The following is a 17,972-nucleotide window of genomic DNA, read 5'->3' as shown; positions in this document are numbered from 1 at the left end:
AGTTACCATGAACACCACAACATGGTTTTTAAACTCGTTCGAGACCGAGACGTATCGCCCGAGTTAACTTGGTATCAGAGCTGAACGAGACCAACTCACAAAGTCATTTTTTGACTGAGATTTACGAGTCACAGTTCAATTTATTGATTTGTCTCAGAAGACGTCTCAAACATATCGGAAAACTCGTCCGAGACGACTCAGTATCGGAACTGAACGAGACGAGACGAAATACCGAGTTTAAAAACCATTCACCTCAATCAACATCTTCTTAAATTTATTTTAGGTGTAAATTAAGTTAGAAATATTTTTAAAAAGGCTTACCATCGTAACACTCACCACGAACATCACAACCACATACTCTCAAATGCTTGTTCGATGCTTTGTGTTATGTAGATCAAGTTTCCAAAGAAATGCATCATTGAACACTTATGTAGTATTATTATGTTTTGATAAATAATTGATGGTGTGCACACCAAGTGTTCGATGAAATACATCAACGAACACTTATGTTTGATAGAGTGTTGGTGTTATGAACTAACATATACGTTTCTCTATCAATTGTGTTTAGGTTATGGAAATAGAAAAAAAGAAAGGAATACCTTCTACTTCTTCTAATGAAGAACCTTGTCGGGTTCCTCCGACAGCTACTGAAATGAATTACAGAACCTTATTCAATCATCTAAAATTTTCACTTATAAACAGCTCATTAAACAAATTCCACGCTGAACACAAATACAACATTAGAAAAAGAAAACAAAAATGAAACAAATCCAATATTACATATAAAGTATTTTAACCAATCCAATAACTTCTTTCTTTTCCTTTTTCTAAAGGCATCCATGTTGATTACTTGAACACAACAAACATAAAGAAGAGTAAGGAATAAAGAAAAGCTTTTATGAAAAAAAAAAACAGGACATTGTTAATTTAAGAGTGAAACAGGTGACTTCTCTATTTTCTTAGTAGTTGAAACCTTCAAGATCTTTATGGTTATATACTTCTATAATCTGTTGTGCACACTCATACAGAATACCTGTTTTGGCTAGGAATTAGGATAAATAATTGATGATAACGGGACAGCCGATGAAACTTTTAGAACACCAAAAAAGGGAGCTAATTTCATGGAAGAACTTTTGAAGAAAGATCCAAGTAGTTGTTGTTGCAAGCTTCATGCATTTTTAATATAATTTATTTGAAAAAGTCCTTGCATGAATTGATCAATTTAGGAAGCACAGATGAAACTTTGATCGATTTGGGAAGCGTGGATGAAATTATCAATTGCCCTAGACAAGGCCATGTTTTGATGAAATACCTTTTGAAAGGAGAACATGTAATTGGTTCTATGAGTTCGATCATCTTGTTTCAGAGATGGATCACGAAGATATGGCCCCATTAGTGCACTTCAAGTTGAACTGGAGGTGTCTTCGGGAATGGCCCGTCGAGTGGGCATGCTCCAAAAGTGGATTGACCAAATCCAATAGTATCCATCACAGTTCAAGCCATTAAAAAAAATAAGGGCCGCATATAAAATTTGATGATTGGGAGAGTGTTAGATATGGGAGGGGAGGGAGAGCGGTTGTAAATTAATTGGCTTGTTTTTTAATCAAGGTAGGGGTATCCGGTCCTCTTACAGCACCAAAATAATCCTCGGGGCACATGCAGGAGGGATTCGTAAATATTTTGAATCTATTATTCTAATTGGTTCCTGTTTCTCAATCTAAATCTTTCATTCATGGTTAAAATTTTTGTGCCATCTCAAAATGTTTCAGTCAAGACAATTTTGTTTTTTCTCTTAAACAAGACATTGCCTTTAAACAAAATTTTCTTAGATGTCTAACATGTTCAAAATCTACATATACAAGACATGGGCAAATGAGTAAACAAAATTCTCTTATATGTTTGACATGTTCAAAATCTCCAGCAGATAGTGGTAGAACCCAATACGTTCACACGTAAATCTATCCTTGATATTCAAATCACCGAGAGCTAAATCAATCAATTTAGAAAAATACATAAGTGGGTTCTGGCAAGAATGAGAAGTTTGGATAATTTAATTCTGACATTATTGTTCTTGATCCTTCCAATAAAAGCAAAATTCTCAAAACAATAATCTTTTATATATTTTTTATCCGAAGGTACACCAATGCATCTATATCAATTAATATAAGCAATTCAAGCAGTTATCAACACATTTATCACTGGTTGAACTTGTAAAAAAAATATTATACAAGATAATTTTATTTATATATAGGGGAATGCTAACGTCCAATACTTCATGGGGACGTTAGCATTGTCCAACTCTTTTTTTTCTTCTTAATAATACCCCTTCTCGTTTTGTCTTTTAGTAAAAAAGATAAAGGTATGTTAGTCTTTTACATAATAAATACTTTTTACATAATAAATATTGAGCATTTAAGTATTTTGAATTAAATAAATGCTTCGACAATAATTACCAACATGATAAATACATTTATTAATGACATAATAAATATATTTATTGTGTAAAAGACTAATATGCACTTGTCTTTGTCACTAAAAGACAAAATGAAGAGGGATATATAGGGAAAAAAAAGTGTTGGACAATGCTAATGTCATCATGAAGTATTAGACGTTAGCATTCCCCATAACATCCTTGTAAGAAGAAATTTCTTTAATTTTTAAAATCATAAGCTATTTTCAAGAGTTCTTTTTCTTTTTCACTTTTGAAAAATATAGAATATATAAATTCTCCATATGTTTCATCTATCGGTGTGTTTTAAATACACAAATTAGGTCAATTCAGGGAAAATATTTAAGTGAGACTAATTAATAATGATGGTGAGTTCAAAACCTTCAACACATACAAAAAACCAACTAATTGCATGCTATGATCTCAAAGATTGCCACAATAAAAAGGTTGTTTCACATTGAAATCCTAGATGAAAATATTAAGTGATACACTCATGAATTGGGATTTGATGTATAAGTAGTTTTGTTCAAATAACAAAATTATAGTCCTAATATGCGGCATTAGTCCTCTGCTTCTTGCATCCGAAATTGTTAAAGAATTAAAGCAAATTAGGGATTGCCTTTCATGATAGTTGAATCAGAACCAAATGATTGATGAGTCTCTCCAACTAGATTCTGATTTGAAATGACACTACAAAAAAAATGTAAAATTGGAACATAAGGGTAAACGGTATACCGTTTTTATTAAAAAACGGTATTAAACCGTTTTATTTTTAAAAACCGTTTTATCCGACCCATATCCACTTATTTAGATGGAACGAAAGTCCGATCCATCTCTCAGCCGTCTCTCTCACTCGACTCTCTCTCTCTCTCTCTCTCTCTCTCGTCTCTCTCTCACTCTCTTGTCTCTGATCTCAGTCCCTCTCTCGTCTCTCTCCCAATCGATCGTCTGTCTGATCTCGTCTCTCTCCCAATCGATCGTCTCTCTGATCTCAGTTGCACTCTCGTCTCTCTCTCAATCGATCGTCTCTCTGTTTCAACTTTCAAGTGAAGACGCCATGAGAGGACCTCCAAAAGGCTTTATCGCTCACAAGAAGCTTAATCCAGCGTAAGATCTGCTTCTTTGTTCTTCTAATGTTTCGATTTTTCTGATTTTTCTTCTCTTTCTTTCGTTTCGATTTCATGTTCTTCGTTTTCTAATTTTCTGGTTTTAATCGATATCGTCTCTCTAATCTCAGTCGCTCTCTCGTCTCTCTCTCACTCGATCTTCTCTCTCGATCTCAGTCGCTCTCCCTCGATCTCATCTGTCTCTCTCGCTCAGTCGCTAGCTCGGTCGTCTCTCTCGCTCAGTTGCTCGCTTGATCTCAGTTGTTCTCGCTCGATCTCATCTCTCTCTTGCTCAATCGCTCGCTCAATCGATCTCTTGGGCTAGGTACTATCTCTAATCTCTATTTTCTTTATCTAGATTGTATTAGGGATTTGGATTGAAGATTTAGGTTTTTAAATGTGATTAAACACAGTTTTGTTTGTTCTATTATCTCAAAGTTCAGATTTACATTGGAATTTCAACATAATTATTTATCTGATATTCTTTGTATTTTGGATGAATGACAGATTTTATCTTAGAAATCTAAAACTTCAAGGGAGAGTGGGGCTCAATTTATCTATTTATCAAGGCTATCTTAGGACATATTCTTAGTCAAAAATTGACTTACCAGAATGTGGTACCTTAATAACTCTTTTGGATGCCTGGGAATTTGTTTGCAGATTGGATGTTTAGGATCATCTGCAGTGGGATGAGGTACCTTTAGAACTCTTTTGGATGCCTGGGAATTTGTTTGCAGATAGGATGTTTAGGATCATCTTTAATATTTCTTTGCAGGGTTTTGCGTGTCTTCAAGGTGGTATCTGTCTTTCGAGCATGGGTAAGCCGATCTCCTACAAGAGAGCAGTGGCTTGGAAGGTATTGAACGAGGAAGAAAATGCCCACTGCATTTGCTTCATATTCGTCAACTGGTCCTTTGTTTGAGATTTCAATGTGACCAATAATTCTACAAATCAAGTAAAAGAACCCTAAACCCTCTCTGTTTTTTCTACTTATTCCTTTTTGGAATGGGGACCTTGGAATTGCCAGAACATTATTAAGGGTGAACAGTCTGACAGTTGAGCTTAGGCCCATTATTTTTGTTATAACACTTTGATTATTCTGCTGCATGCTTGTCCCTGCAATCTATGCTGTTAAATATGTTTAGGATCATTTGATTGACAAGACTCTTGGATTATGGTTCGTGCTGGTTTTCAGGGATTTATATATGCCCTAACCTAGCCATGAATCTGGATTGCTTGCCAAATATTGCAATATGTTTTTGCATGTTTAATGTAGTTAGGATCTATGGTTTAATCTGCCCAATGTTTTTCAAGTAGACAAATGTCTTCTGTCATCCCATACTCGATTGATCAATCGATGTTTCAAGAGCTAGTGGTACAAACCAACCTGCTCTGGTGGTGCCAGCTCGAACCATAATGGAGATGTGACCCTGCTAGTCCGACTGATAATATAACTAGTGAGTCTTAATTTATTCCAGTTCTCATTGTTGGTTTCCGAGTAGTATGGTTGGAGAAATTAGTTGAGACACACTTCTTTAGCACTAGTCATGTTATTGGGAATTTAACAAAGGGGTTGGCCTATTGACAAGCTGAGCCTTGATAAGCTCCTCGGGAAGGGTACGTCAAGTGTTTGAAACCCCACGAAACAATGGGGGGGGGGGCACCCTCCAGGGTCCGATTGACCCTCGACTCAATCAGTTGCAATTAGGACTTTCCAAGGGGGTGATACATGTGACCGTGGGACTAGTCTCACCCGAAAGGGTGGGGATTGTGTTCTTCCTCTCAGTTTCCATGCATTTCAATGTGAACAACAGAAAATATTGAGGAATTGCGGATCTCTTATTATAGGAGTTTTGAATATAATGTCCCAATTTCATCTCCCTATTGTCTGCCATGTGGAAAACTCTTTCAGATTACATTCACTGAAACATGCATGTTTGGCCATTCTTTAGTTGTTGATCTAAACATAAAAAATAGCTTGATTGGTGATTCTAACCGTATGCGTGATGATCATGTTTCTATTAGTTGTTCAATGAATTAAATGAACTCTAATGGGATTTATATAGAAAATACATAGCAATAGCAAAAATCCTAAATAAAAACAAAATCTAATCTACTTAAATTTCTATCATAATCTTCATAAGACTCAACTCAGATGGATCTCATTTAAGTCTATATCATCAGTTTAGGTTTTAGATTAAAACCTAACAAAATTTAATTCGAATTAGAAATGAGATAAGAGTCTCAATGGGTCAAATTGAGATTAATTGCTCCTTGGATCAATGATGCTTTGGGCTTATATGAGTATATATATATATATATACTCATGAAAATGGATTCACGAAGAAACATATGATCTCAACCACTTAAACACAAAATCCAACGATTGAATTCTGAGTAAACAAAAATGAGCATTTTTTATATTGGTTTGGAGCTAAATTTACAGAGTATATAATAGTAAAATTCTCTAATCAAAGGTCTAGAAATCACCAAATTTAAGCTGATTCTTTTTGTATAATTTTATGTCAATGGCGTGATACAAAACCAAAGATCTACTTTCCATCTTCTTATCTATTATATTATTAAATCAATATTTCTAAAACCAATCCTTCCACAAGTAATATAAGCAAGTAGGAGAGGATAATAGCTAAAATTTCTTGGATTTTCAGTCAAAAACAAAATCCATGTATTCATGGGCTGAGAGAGCTGGTTTGTAGTTAAAACTTCATGTTGTCGTCCCTTCAATTCAATTCATATGGGTCGGGTAAAATACATTTGCTCATGCGGGTTTTTTATTTTTTTAATAAGTAAAATAATTTTTTTTTTCAGTCAAGATGGGAAAATATTTATCTAACCAAGCATGGATATCTAGTTTTCTTGATGTATGACACAATGAAATAAACACTAAAACATTCGAGAAATGCAAGATTTATGTGGTTCGGTTATATAACCATTCCCATGGTTAGAAAGTAAGATTTATATTTTTTATTTTCAGATATATTTTTTTACATATAACCACATAACTGGCCAATTTTTCTAAGAGAGATTTGCCCGGCAGACCTAGCTGTTTCAATTTTATTACAAAAATTCCCTTGCTTTAAACAAATTGTTTGAGATAGTTTTATGCTTTAATTCTTTTTGGCACCCTACAACTGAACTTTTTTGTTTTTAAAGCAGTGGTTGTTATGTTAGTTTAATGGCTTGTATCATCACTTTAAGTTGTTTGTTATGTTCTGCTTGTTATGCAGATTGGGTTTTCTTGCATTATTTACCCTTGTCTAGTGCTTCAATACATGGGTCAGGCCGCATTTCTCAGAAAGAATTTCTCCCCTATACCTATTAGCTTCTATGCATCAATTCCAAGTAAGCTTCCCTAAAAACTTGATGAGGAACATTTTATCTGATCTGCTTTGCTTAATCTGCTTGTTACATTTGTGTAGAGCCTATGTTTTGGCCGGTTTTTGTGGTAGCAACCCTTGCTGCAATTGTTGCTAGTCAAGCTGTCATCTCTGCAACATTCTCAATTGTCAAACAGTGCCATGCTTTAGGTTGTTTCCCGCGTGTCAAGGTTGTCCACAAGTCAAGGTCGATATATGGTCAGGTCTTCATTCATTATTGAACGCTACCTCATTGGTCGGATCGGCCCAAAAACTTATCGGATGTACAAATGCATTATTAGATATTGTTACAAAGATGTCTCAAAGGCAGATGAAAACTTTGAAAACAACCTTGTGATGAGCATAGCTGAGTTCATACAATTGGAAGCTGAGGATTCTGGCACGTTTGAAGGGTTTGTTGAGGCCGAATGACAGTCATTCGGAATTCTGATAGGGCTCAAACATGGTTGGTGATGTCAGAATCCTCCAATACCCTTGAAGGCAACAACGAAACCTTTACTGTGCAGAGCAGCAAATCAGGCACACTGCAGAACTTGCAATCCTTATATGAGCAGGAATCACCTATGACAAGGCAGAGAAGGCTTATTCGGTATGAGATACCAAATACAGAATATCTGGACCTTCAGGCCAAGGAGGAGCTCCAAGACCTTGTGGAAGCTAAACAAGCGGGTATCGCATACGTGATGGGCCACTCTTATATAAAGGCAAGTAGAAATTCATCATTTTTAAAAAAGTTTGTGATCGACGTTGCCTATTCTTTCCTCAAGATCATTCCTCACATTAGTCTTATTGAGGTAGGAATGACCTACTACGTGTAGAGGTGCAATGATCTTGCTGTGATTTTGTTTTCTAGCAACAAAGCTTGGCTAGTACATGTTGGCTGTAACGCCAAACTTCAGAGAAAGACTCATTACTTGAATCTGCTCATTTGCAACTCTTTGATGCAAAGGTACGTTATCAATTAATTGCACTATCTTTATTAGTGATATGTGTGGCCTTTTAATAATGTGGTGTCATCATTAGTTCTTTTCATCACCAATTGTAGATCCTTCTAAATTTATAGCAGTTTGTGAGTTTTACTGAAACTGAGATGCATTTAACAGCCTCTGAATTAGTCTTGTGAATTTCTCCATGGGGTTCATGTTGTTGAAATCTCCTTAATGGCTTTACCTTTTGGACTGTGAGAATTATTACCAATTGTACAAGGGGGCACAATTAATCCTTGGTTAGATAAAAACATCAACATTAGTTAACTAATGTAAACTGTCTACATCCCCTTATATAGCTCTTTCAATCACATTGCTTCACATTTCAACCAATATGTTTATTTGTCCTAAATCACCATTATTTAGTATAAAAAAAGAAGATCATTCCAAAGAGAAAAAGTTACTTAAAGGACCCTGTGATTGCAGAGGGACTTCTTTCTATATAGTGCGTAAGTTTTGGGCGGTCTATTAATGGTCCATTTAGTAACCTCTCCTGGGGCTAGGGCAGGTGCTTATTTATCTATTTCCTTCGTGAGAGTTATATATATACATATGTTTATTCGTTTTGCAACCTCTAACTGATGTAAACATTTTATTAGTTATATTTATTATGATGCTTGAAAAAAAAATGAAACACAGGAAAGCAAGTTTCTCAGGAGATCCACTGAAGATCGATCAATCAGCCCGTACTGGAGAGTCCCTACCAGTCACAAAGAACACTGGAGTCCACACATTCTTCGGTAAGGCTGCATAGGTTTTGACTATTTATAAACTTTGTTTTAGTCTGTATTTTCAATCCACATCACATCATTAGTTGTGGTTGTCACTATATTTCAGTTTTAGTGAACATTAATGTGGGTACATAGCACAATCTTACCTGCCTTCCATGAACTAACCATTCAAACAATATGTAATGGATGCAAATGTCTACATAGATTGAACCTATATTTACAACTAGATAGTTGAAGGTTGTTCAGTTTGGTTTTCCTTTTTGACCATTTTTCAAGTAATATAATTGGATCTGCCTAATTGGATTAGGCTTCCTTGAAGCTTAATGTTCACTATTTTCGCACTTTTTTTAATTGCAGATGCTTGGTACTATTGAGGAATTGGAAGTTACAATTCAAGATAAGGAGCACTTGTTTCAAACACTCTTTTGAAGGTGCGGAAGCTCATCGTGAGAGTATGCAATGTGGTGACACGAAAAAATTCTTTTATGGTAGTTGCGGGCATTGTGGGATCTTAAAGAAGATAGGGAGGGATGGGAGTGATGGCATTGCTTTCTTGTAAGCACTTGTGCTTGTGTAATGATGTGAATGGTTTATCGATGCATTGTAATTTTGGATTTGTAAATTATGACTCATTGCTACTCTTTTTGTGTATAAATTAATGTGATAGAGAACCTCGATATTCTCTATTTAGATTTATTTTAACCGTGGGTAATAGGTAAATAGCAATAATAATAATAATAATTTTAGATATCAATTTATAACAATTTTAGATATTGGTTTATAACCAATGTCTAAAGTCTCAGACATAGGACATCAGTTCTATAAAATCCGATGTCTCAAATCTTTTTGGGTTGTTGTGTGCTGTTATATAAAGACACAGATTAGGAAGGGTTTTAAGCCGTTCCAAATTCCGAGATCAGGAACGGTTTTTAACCGTTCCAAATCATGAAATATAGAACGGCTTTCAGCCGTTTAACCTCATTAACGACGCCTCAATTAAAGACGGTCTTCAAGCCGTTTCATAGTGGCTTAGGAACGGTAATAAACCGTTCCTAATTTCCATATTTGTTGTAGTGTGATAGTACTTCATAAACTTCATCACATTATCTTTTGAGTTCTAAGCGAACCTCACTTGTTAATATTTATAATTAATTTATGTAATAAATAATATAAATATATTCTTTCTGCATCTTAGGCCTTACTTGGTATGTTTCAAATCATTTGCAAAATGCAAATTATTTTTTGAAATCAATTTTATGGGTTCTTGTTTATATAATGCATAGGGTGGCAATGGGTTGGGTCATGTTGAGGTAAGGGTATTATGAAAATTTACCTTACCCAACCCAAACCCGACCCATTCAATAATCATGTCAAAAACTTAAACCCCAAATCCAACCCCTTTATAAATAGGTATACCTGGCCCAACCCATGTATAACGTATTTAATAAAATTCTAATCTTTATTAGAAAAAATATCTTCTATTTCCACCACCAAAAATAAAATATCATTACTAAAAATAAAGTCACATAACCATAAACTGATATCTACCATCATCATTTAAGTATCACAAAATATAAACTAGCTATTATCACCAAAAATAGGTAATTTAAATTTTTTAAAATAATTGTTGATATATTTAAAACTACATGTTAATGACATAATAACAAAATGTGTCAAAATGGGTTGACACCCTTAACCCAAACCCGACCTATTTAATAATCATGTTAGACGGGATGACACTATTATGATTCAAACCCATTAATTTTGTGTCGTGTTAAGATTGCTACCCCTAACATTAATGCAAATGATTTGCATTGCAAAAAAATTGAATAAATCATCTAAATTCTTAAGACATATCAACAATGATTTGTGGCAAAAAAGGTACCAGAAATTATTTGACTCCAATGTATGCATATCAAAATTACTAAAATAGCCCTTTTCCAAGAAATTAATCAAATTGCAAACCTATCCTAGTACTTGTTAGGGTAATATGAAAAGTGACGTAGATTACAAAAGTAACGAATTCACTGTAAAAACATGTTTTGAGAATTAAATTGAACAGTGTACCAAACCAGAACTCCATCATATTCAACACATGAAATGGAGATTCACCCTTCACTTAGGGGATTTTCCGCAAAACTTACGCAACTTATAGATTTTTTTGATAGATATTGTTCGATAGGTTTAAATCGAACTTATTTTGTAAGATTCGATAAGTATCCTGTTGGACGTAACTTTCTGTCAAACATTAGAAAATTTTGCTTGGTAGGCGTCCACCGAATTGATTTTGTAATGTTCGGTTGGTACCTACCGAATTTTCTAAAACAAGTTTGATCTGAACTTATTGAACAATATCTATCAAAAAAGTAAGTTTCCTTTAAAAAAAAACTTAAGTAGGTGTGATGAGCGTATATGGTGGGCACTAGAAGGAAGCGGATCCTCTATAGCATAAGTTTCCTGTAGCACCTTGTAGCAATGTTTGAACGGTTGCCACATCAATGATACATTAAAATCCCACCTTTGAAAATTGAGGGTTCACTACCTGTTCATTTTTAAAGACTTGGATTTCTATAAAATAAAATAAAAACTTATTTTTTGATTTTTTTTTTTTTTTTTGATTTTATAAATTAGATCTAAATGATGATCAAAAGAGGGCTGAGATATTATTTTTTCATACTATGACTCTCTCTCATTCATGGAGAGATTGCTACAAGAAACCTGTGCTACAGAGGATCTGCTTTTGCGCCCCAGTAACACGACTCTTTCTTTACATGTGTGCAGTTGTAAAATTAGCATGTATGGGAGAGATGTTGGTGCAATACACACCACGTGCCAACAATAATATATGATGTAATATTAATACTTAATAATCATACATACTACAAATTAGGGTTGGCAAAGAATCTACGCACTCTCATCATCGATGGACATTCATGGGCATCACACTCTGTTCCAGCTCTTTCTAATTTGTTTTGTCAATTGACATGTCTAAGAGAACTATCTTTGTGCAATTGCCATCTAGAAGAATTGCCAAATGAGGTTGAGAAGTTGATATATCTAAGATACTTTGACTTGTCTAAGACAAGGTTGAAGGAATTGCCTGAAACAATGAGCAGATTGTATAATTTGCAGACATTAAAACTTTACTGTTGTACATGGCTAGGTAAACTACCTCAAGGGATTGGGAAAATGATTAATCTGAGGCATCTTGAAATTGAAGGAACTAATGAACTAAGCTACTTGCCTCAAGGAATTGGTAGATTAAGCTCCCTTCGAACATTGTCTAAGTTCATTGTTGGCGATGTGAGGGGAGGTGGATGCAAAATTGGAGAATTAGAATATCTCAACCACCTCCAAGGGGATCTAGAAATATTTGGGTTGGAAAGAGTGGAGGATGTAAATGAGGCTAATGAAGCACAATTAAAGAATAAGCAACATCTCCATGGTTTGAAACTGATATTTGAGTGCGATGAGTTGGGAAATATGGGAGAAGGTGAGATAAAGAGGATTGAGGGTGTGCTGGAAGGTCTCCAACCACATCGAAACTTAGAGGAATTTCGAATGCAAAGGTACCTTGGTTCTAAGTTCCCTAAGTGGGTGGATGATTCAATGTTGCCCAATCTCGTTGCTCTTGAAATAGTTGATTGCAAGATATGTGTGCAAGTTCCTGCTTTTGGGCAATTTCAATTTCTTCAAAAACTCAAAATAAAAAACATGGATGGGGTTAAATTCATGGGTCAGGAGTTTGGTAGAATTGCTGGTAGTGATGGTCTTGCGACAGTTTCCCCAAAATTGAAAGAACTTGATATCGATGGTATGGCTAACTTGGAGGAGTGGGATTTGAGGGTAGAAGATGGAGTGATTATGCCATGTCTCAGTAAGTTAACCCTTATTAGATTTCCAAGGGTACATGTTTTGCCAGCTCTTGGAAATTTACCAATCCTTGAAAGCCTCAAAATTGAAGAAATGAAATCAGTTAAACATGTAGGTCTTGAGTTTTTAGGAATTAATGTGGATGTTGATGATGGTACAAAAAGAGGGGGTGGAGAATCAAGAGTTGTGGTTGCATTCCCAAAGTTGAAGAAACTTAGTTTGTCGTATATGAATGAGTGGGAGGACTCGGAGATGTTGACAAGAGAAGAAGAAGAAGAACATGCTGCTGGAAGAGATGTAATCATCATCATGCCACTTCTCCACTCATTAACACTTTATGAATGCCGCAAGTTAAAGGAGCTGCCTCACTACATCTTCCTTGCTTCTCTAAGGATACTGTCCATTTCTCATTGCCCAAAATTGAGTTGGACACCATGCCTTCCTCTACTCCTTGAAGAGTTATTTTTAAATGGGGATGTAGGTGTTCTTTCAAGGTCATTTCCCACCAACTGTAACAATAGCAGCTATCTCAAGTTTCTGCAGATCCATGGATCACCACATTTGTCACTCCCTGAAGGCTTGGCTCATCTTACATCGCTCCAAAGTTTGCATATCAATCTCTGCCATTCCTTGAAGTGCATGTCTAAGGAGCTGCAACATCTCACCTCTCTTCAAGAATTGAGAATCATAAGTTGTTCTGTTTTGGGACCACGTTGCCGAAAGGAGGTAGGAGAAGACTGGAGCATCATATCACACATCCCCAAAATATGCGTTCGTTCATTTATAGGCATGCATCGTGGCTCCACCGAGATCTGAGAGAGGTCAAGTTCGTTGGTTGTTTTTAATTAATTAAGATTTTACATTTGAATTAAGAAAAGAAACAACTCCTAATTGGTTGCATTGCATCATCCCCGATTTGAGGTTGCCTCTCATCATCACATCACATGCCAATGGTTGAGATGATGGGAGAATAGTATTCTCAAATAGATTCCCAATACAACACAGAAGTATATAATGATGGACAGCTAGACACTCAAAATAACACTTCACTCACAGGCCCAAGAATGGAAAGCTTTGTTTGAAATATCAGATGATGGACAGCTAGACAATCAAATAAAATAGTCGTTCCGGTTAAGCGCTACACTTGATGCTTTCTTCTTCCCCTTCAACAGATGAACTTATAACAGAGAATCTAACCAACCCCCGCCCCCCAAGAGTACCAAATATCATATATGAGTAATCTTGGAACGATAGTCTTGAAACAACGTCAACAACTACTACTTTGTTTTCCTTCTTGAAGGTCTTCCATAAAAAACAGGGCTCTGCTCTTGAAAACAGATCTTCGATCATCATTGCATCACAGGGCTCCACTTTTTGGGTGTCTAGCTGTCCATCATTGTAGTGAGTAAAAAAGGCAAAAGAAGCTTTTCCATTTGTTGGAACTGGCGCAAGTCAGTCTCTCCTTCAGTTTTTAAATGTATATTGTATGATCGAAGTGGAGTGTTAAAGGTGGCATATTATAGTTAACAATTAAGAAGAGTTTTATATGAGGTTTAGTAATATAAAAAAATTGTGTTCTATATATGCAAATTTTATGGAGCTCTCTGCCCATTCCATGTTTCAACTTTCTTGATCTTATTCCCTCAACTATACATTGCAGGATAATGCATGTTGGTTGATGTTAAAAGTGAAAGAGGTGACTGACTTCTCTAATTTTTATTTGTTCTGGAACCTTCAAAACCTTTTTTTATTTATATATATTGTTATAGTATGTTATTTCTAACATTCAGACATAATATCTGTTTTGTAGAGGATAACAAAGGGAATCACAGATGAACTTGTTAAGAGACCCTGATTATTATAGAAGAGCTGTTTTTCTTTTTTCACTGTCACGCCATGTTTCAACTTTCTTGATCTTATTCTCTCAACAATAATGATTTTCTAACGTCCCCCTCTGACACACTCCCCCATCACAGAACCGCAGGTCATTTCCTCGGGATATGCATAACCATAAAATTTTCTTGTGTATCCCGAGGCAAATGATCTGCGGTTCTGTGATGGGGGCGTGTGTAAGAGGGGGGCATCATATTATTACGAAACTTGTCTATATGCTATGATGAAGACCTGATGATAATGGGAACCGCAGAAGAAACGGGATCTGATTTTTATGGAAGACCTTCCAGTAGTTGCTGTTCTGAGTTTCATGGCTATCTTGCTTCAGACATGTCTCCTTGCATGAATCACATTTTGATTTGATTTGTATTAACAGTCATACAGAATATTTGATTTTTATGGGGTCATGTTTTTATGGAAGAAGGACAAGTAGCTGTTTATGTGATTTTGATGACCATCTTGTTTCACAAATGGCTCACATATAAAATTTGGTACTTTGGAATGTTAGTTATTCCTCAAGGTTGGAGGGATGGAGGGTGGGGGTGCTAAATGAATTGTTTTTTTACAATATTGTTGTTTTCCTTGCTATGGGTACCTTCCAAAGCAAGAGTTCCATTCTATTCTTCTAATTGGTTCTTGTTTTTTGATCTAACTCTTTCATTTATAGTTTAAATTTTCGTAGCATCTCAAAATGTTTTGGCCGAGACAGTTTTGATTTTTGCTCTTGATCAGGACAATGGCTTTTAAACTTTGTTTCCATTAACCTTCAGTTTACCCAAAGAGTTTCTATAACACTCACCAGAGATGAAGTGACATTGAAATTAAGTGATTTGTTTTGTAATAACATGCAGATACAAGATATATGAAATTAAATGATAACGATATTGGTGCGTTTAATGTCAATTCCTCTGCTGTCCAAATATGTTTCCACAAGAGTCCTTTTATGCCCCTCCTTGAAGCCCTTGTAACGAGTCAACCTGTGCAAATCACACTCCATTTCTCCTTATTGTCTTAAACGACACTCCAAAAGTAATTTGATCAGTCCGATCGCTCTATTTTGGGAGTCCAATGCATCCAGTAGATCATTCAACTTGCAATTTTCTCCAACTCTTGTCAATTTAGTTGGTTTTATGCATCTCAAACAATTTTGGAGAGAAATAAAGTTTCAAATGTTAGAATTAAAAAAAAAAAAAAAAGTGAGACCGATAATCCTACATTGGATAGGAAGAGAGATCATGACATTGGATGGTTCCCCATTGCATAGTGCTTATGAGGTATATACTATGAAAAGTGAATTGTCCACCACATTAATTTTCTTGCTGAGAAACGTCTTGTTTTGTGCTGATTTCTCTTCCAGTTTTCAAGGAAAAGAAACTGCCAACTTGAAATAGAAGTGTCTCCAATGAATGGAGTCTCAGCCGTGATGGCTCGTAGCATCTTCAGCAGACTCTCAATTGCCAGTGAGGTGCAAAAACTCTGTTATCTTCCAATTGAGAAAGCAAATGCATCATTAAACACCAGTTCGAATGCCGACAACCCACATCACTGACACAGGTGAGAAACCCAAATCAACTCAATACCTTGGTTCTACATAATTGATTAGAAAAAAAAAAACACCAAGAATAAAGTTGTTTCTTTGTTTCCATTGCAGAGGATTCACTTCTTGGTTGGCTTTGATGCGTCTCATAGTGCTGATGTTGAAGGATGTTGTGGCAGGAACAATGTGATTAAACATCAAATTAGAAAAGAAGACCAACCTCAATTTGTTTCACGTGAGCCTCGATATAAATGTCACCTCAGTGCCTGATCTCAATCTAGCGCCAACTCCACTAGTAGAGTATTTAAGAGATGAAGGCATTGGGTGCACTTCAGGGCAAGTTGTTGGGGCTGAGGATGGCATCACTTCTGATGGGATGGAGAAGAATGAGATATTGAGATCAAATGGTAGCAGTGACTCATAAACCTTGATTAGTGGGTCTCCATTGCAATGCTCCAGTGGGCTTGTTGTCTTTGACGGAAGCTACGAATCCCGTGTGAAAGGTGGTGAAAACCTATATCCAGATTCTGATTGATGATCCAAGAAGCTTGGCAGGGCAACTGATCGACTCCTTTTCGGAAATTATTTCCTCCAAGAGGCCACGGAATAGATGGCAGGGTTGATATTTTGCATTCAGATTTATCTTTTTCAGCTATAAATTATTATTTTTTATTGGTATTGTCATTTCTCAGTACAAACATTTTCTGCCCATTGTAGGATTTGATTCTTTTTTTACATCCTGTGAAGATGGTTTTGGATGATTTTTCTTTGGAGAGCTTTCAAACAGGAGATTTTGAAGTGTTTTAGGTTCTCTCACTCATTTCTTAAACTTTTGATTACTTGTAATTTGAAGAACTAGAATTGCTTCAATAAAGGTTCAATTTATTATTGTTTTTTTATTTTTTTCTGGGCATCTGTTGTTTTAAGGATGTGTGGATGAATGATAGTCGATTCATAGTTGCATTCCTCAATGTGTGGATGAATGGCATTCTTGTTCTCAAATCCAACTGCAAGGTTGAGATATTCCAGTTGGATTTTGAATGTTTACTAACATGAGGTTCAAATCTCTCCAAAATGCAATTTCTTTGAGCACAACTTATACAGAAGTCCAAAATGTTTTTCAATCTGTTGCATCTATTTGCAAACTATTTTTTGTTCTGCAATTGACATTTGCTACAGGAGTTGATATTTTTTTCACTGAAGAAACCTTCTATTCTTTGCACCAGTAATCGTTCTATTACTTCTCAAAGACGTGAAAGATTTATAGAGGTATTGCTTAATCCATCCGTTTTAACCCAATTTCTGTCAGAGCTGTTTCTGTTGAAGTTAATTTTCACCTTTAAGCAAAACCCAAAGACTTTTTTACTTCATAACAAAACCCAGTTTGAGAATTTGCTGAATACATTGAAAATTATTGGTTAACTTCAGTGTTCTTAGTGGTTTAAATGTGAAACTCTGTTGGATTTTCAAGAAAAACTTGGTATCTAGACCAAAGAATTGTAATCTCTGTGTTAGATGCAATCTATACCCTGCCATACTCTGTTGGATCACCGATGCGTCTATCTTACACCATCAATTATCATTTTGTTCTCTTGAGTCACCTTCATTCCCATCCCTTAAGCAAATGCTTATATGGATTGTTTGTAATCTTATCTATTGATTAGATTTCACCATGTCACTGAGAGAGAGGACCGAACTATTCTACTATGTTTTCTAACCTAACAAGAAAACTACAAATAATAAAAGAATCGTGATAATCTGACTACCCCACATGGCAAACTCAATTGATTGAACAGTGTATCCCGAGGAGCGCAGATCTACGGTTCCGAACTTGTCACGTCATGAATAGGAAAACAAACACATAAAAATTCCGGGTTTTAGTTAATATCTCATGTACCCTTAATTCACATTTTCAAATTTGTAAGTGTCTTTTTGTAATTTGAAATATAAATTTAGTGATTTTGAAAAACTGACCTGGGTATTTGAAGAGAACAATAGA

At 35.6% G+C, this 17,972-nt stretch overlaps 2 protein-coding genes and 1 pseudogene across 5 annotated transcripts in view; 2 read left to right on the top strand and 1 right to left on the bottom strand.

Moving 5' to 3' along the window:
- Positions 1–17,972, bottom strand: part of LOC147388632 (DEAD-box ATP-dependent RNA helicase 15-like) — an 83,468-nt pseudogene that overhangs the window by 10,086 nt on the left and 55,410 nt on the right. The gene's annotated exons all lie outside the window — the stretch shown is intronic.
- Positions 3,408–8,662, top strand: LOC147388635 (potassium transporter 4-like). 3 transcript variants are annotated; one of them, XR_015170875.1, is made up of 5 exons: positions 3,408–4,249; positions 4,331–4,411; positions 6,804–6,918; positions 6,996–7,657; positions 7,752–8,448. XR_015170875.1 is itself a non-coding variant. In XM_086419372.1 (4 exons), the coding sequence occupies exons 2-4, from the start codon at positions 4,370–4,372 to the stop codon at positions 7,172–7,174; spliced, it is 336 nt and encodes a 111-aa protein (XP_086275498.1). In that variant the 5' UTR covers positions 3,408–4,249; positions 4,331–4,369; the 3' UTR covers positions 7,175–8,444. The 3 variants fall into 3 exon arrangements, 1 of the variants encoding a protein (XP_086275498.1); XR_015170876.1 differs by adding an exon at positions 8,579–8,662 and having other exon boundaries at positions 4,187–4,249; positions 6,996–7,902; XM_086419372.1 differs by having other exon boundaries at positions 6,996–8,444.
- On the top strand, positions 7,361–16,776 carry LOC147388634 (uncharacterized). Its single transcript, XM_086418206.1, has 7 exons — positions 7,361–7,657; positions 7,772–7,902; positions 8,579–8,679; positions 11,561–13,269; positions 14,204–14,239; positions 15,794–15,990; positions 16,088–16,776. The coding sequence occupies exons 1-6, from the start codon at positions 7,361–7,363 to the stop codon at positions 15,983–15,985; spliced, it is 2,466 nt and encodes an 821-aa protein (XP_086274332.1). The 3' UTR covers positions 15,986–15,990; positions 16,088–16,776.

Source organism: Akebia trifoliata, chromosome 12 (genome assembly GCF_017979445.1).
Source record: "Akebia trifoliata isolate Shusen 1 chromosome 12, ASM1797944v1, whole genome shotgun sequence".
Lineage (NCBI taxonomy): Eukaryota > Viridiplantae > Streptophyta > Magnoliopsida > Ranunculales > Lardizabalaceae > Akebia > Akebia trifoliata.
Note: the sequence above shows the minus strand (reverse complement) of the source record. Positions and strands in the feature narration are given on the sequence as shown.

Bases quoted from the DNA above. Each gene is read 5' to 3' on its own strand.
- LOC147388635 (XM_086419372.1), top strand. From the start codon at position 4,370: ATGGGTAAGCCGATCTCCTACAAGAGAGCAGTGGCTTGGAAG. The intron at 4,412-6,803 runs GTATTGAACGAG...CTTGTTATGCAG, and splicing joins AGAGAGCAGTGGCTTGGAAG to ATTGGGTTTTCTTGCATTAT. The intron at 6,919-6,995 runs GTAAGCTTCCCT...ACATTTGTGTAG, and splicing joins CTTCTATGCATCAATTCCAA to AGCCTATGTTTTGGCCGGTT.
- LOC147388634 (XM_086418206.1), top strand. From the start codon at position 7,361: ATGACAGTCATTCGGAATTCTGATAGGGCTCAAACATGGTTGGTGATG. The intron at 8,680-11,560 runs GTAAGGCTGCAT...ACTACAAATTAG, and splicing joins TGGAGTCCACACATTCTTCG to GGTTGGCAAAGAATCTACGC. The intron at 14,240-15,793 runs GTGACTGACTTC...TTTCTCTTCCAG, and splicing joins TGATGTTAAAAGTGAAAGAG to TTTTCAAGGAAAAGAAACTG.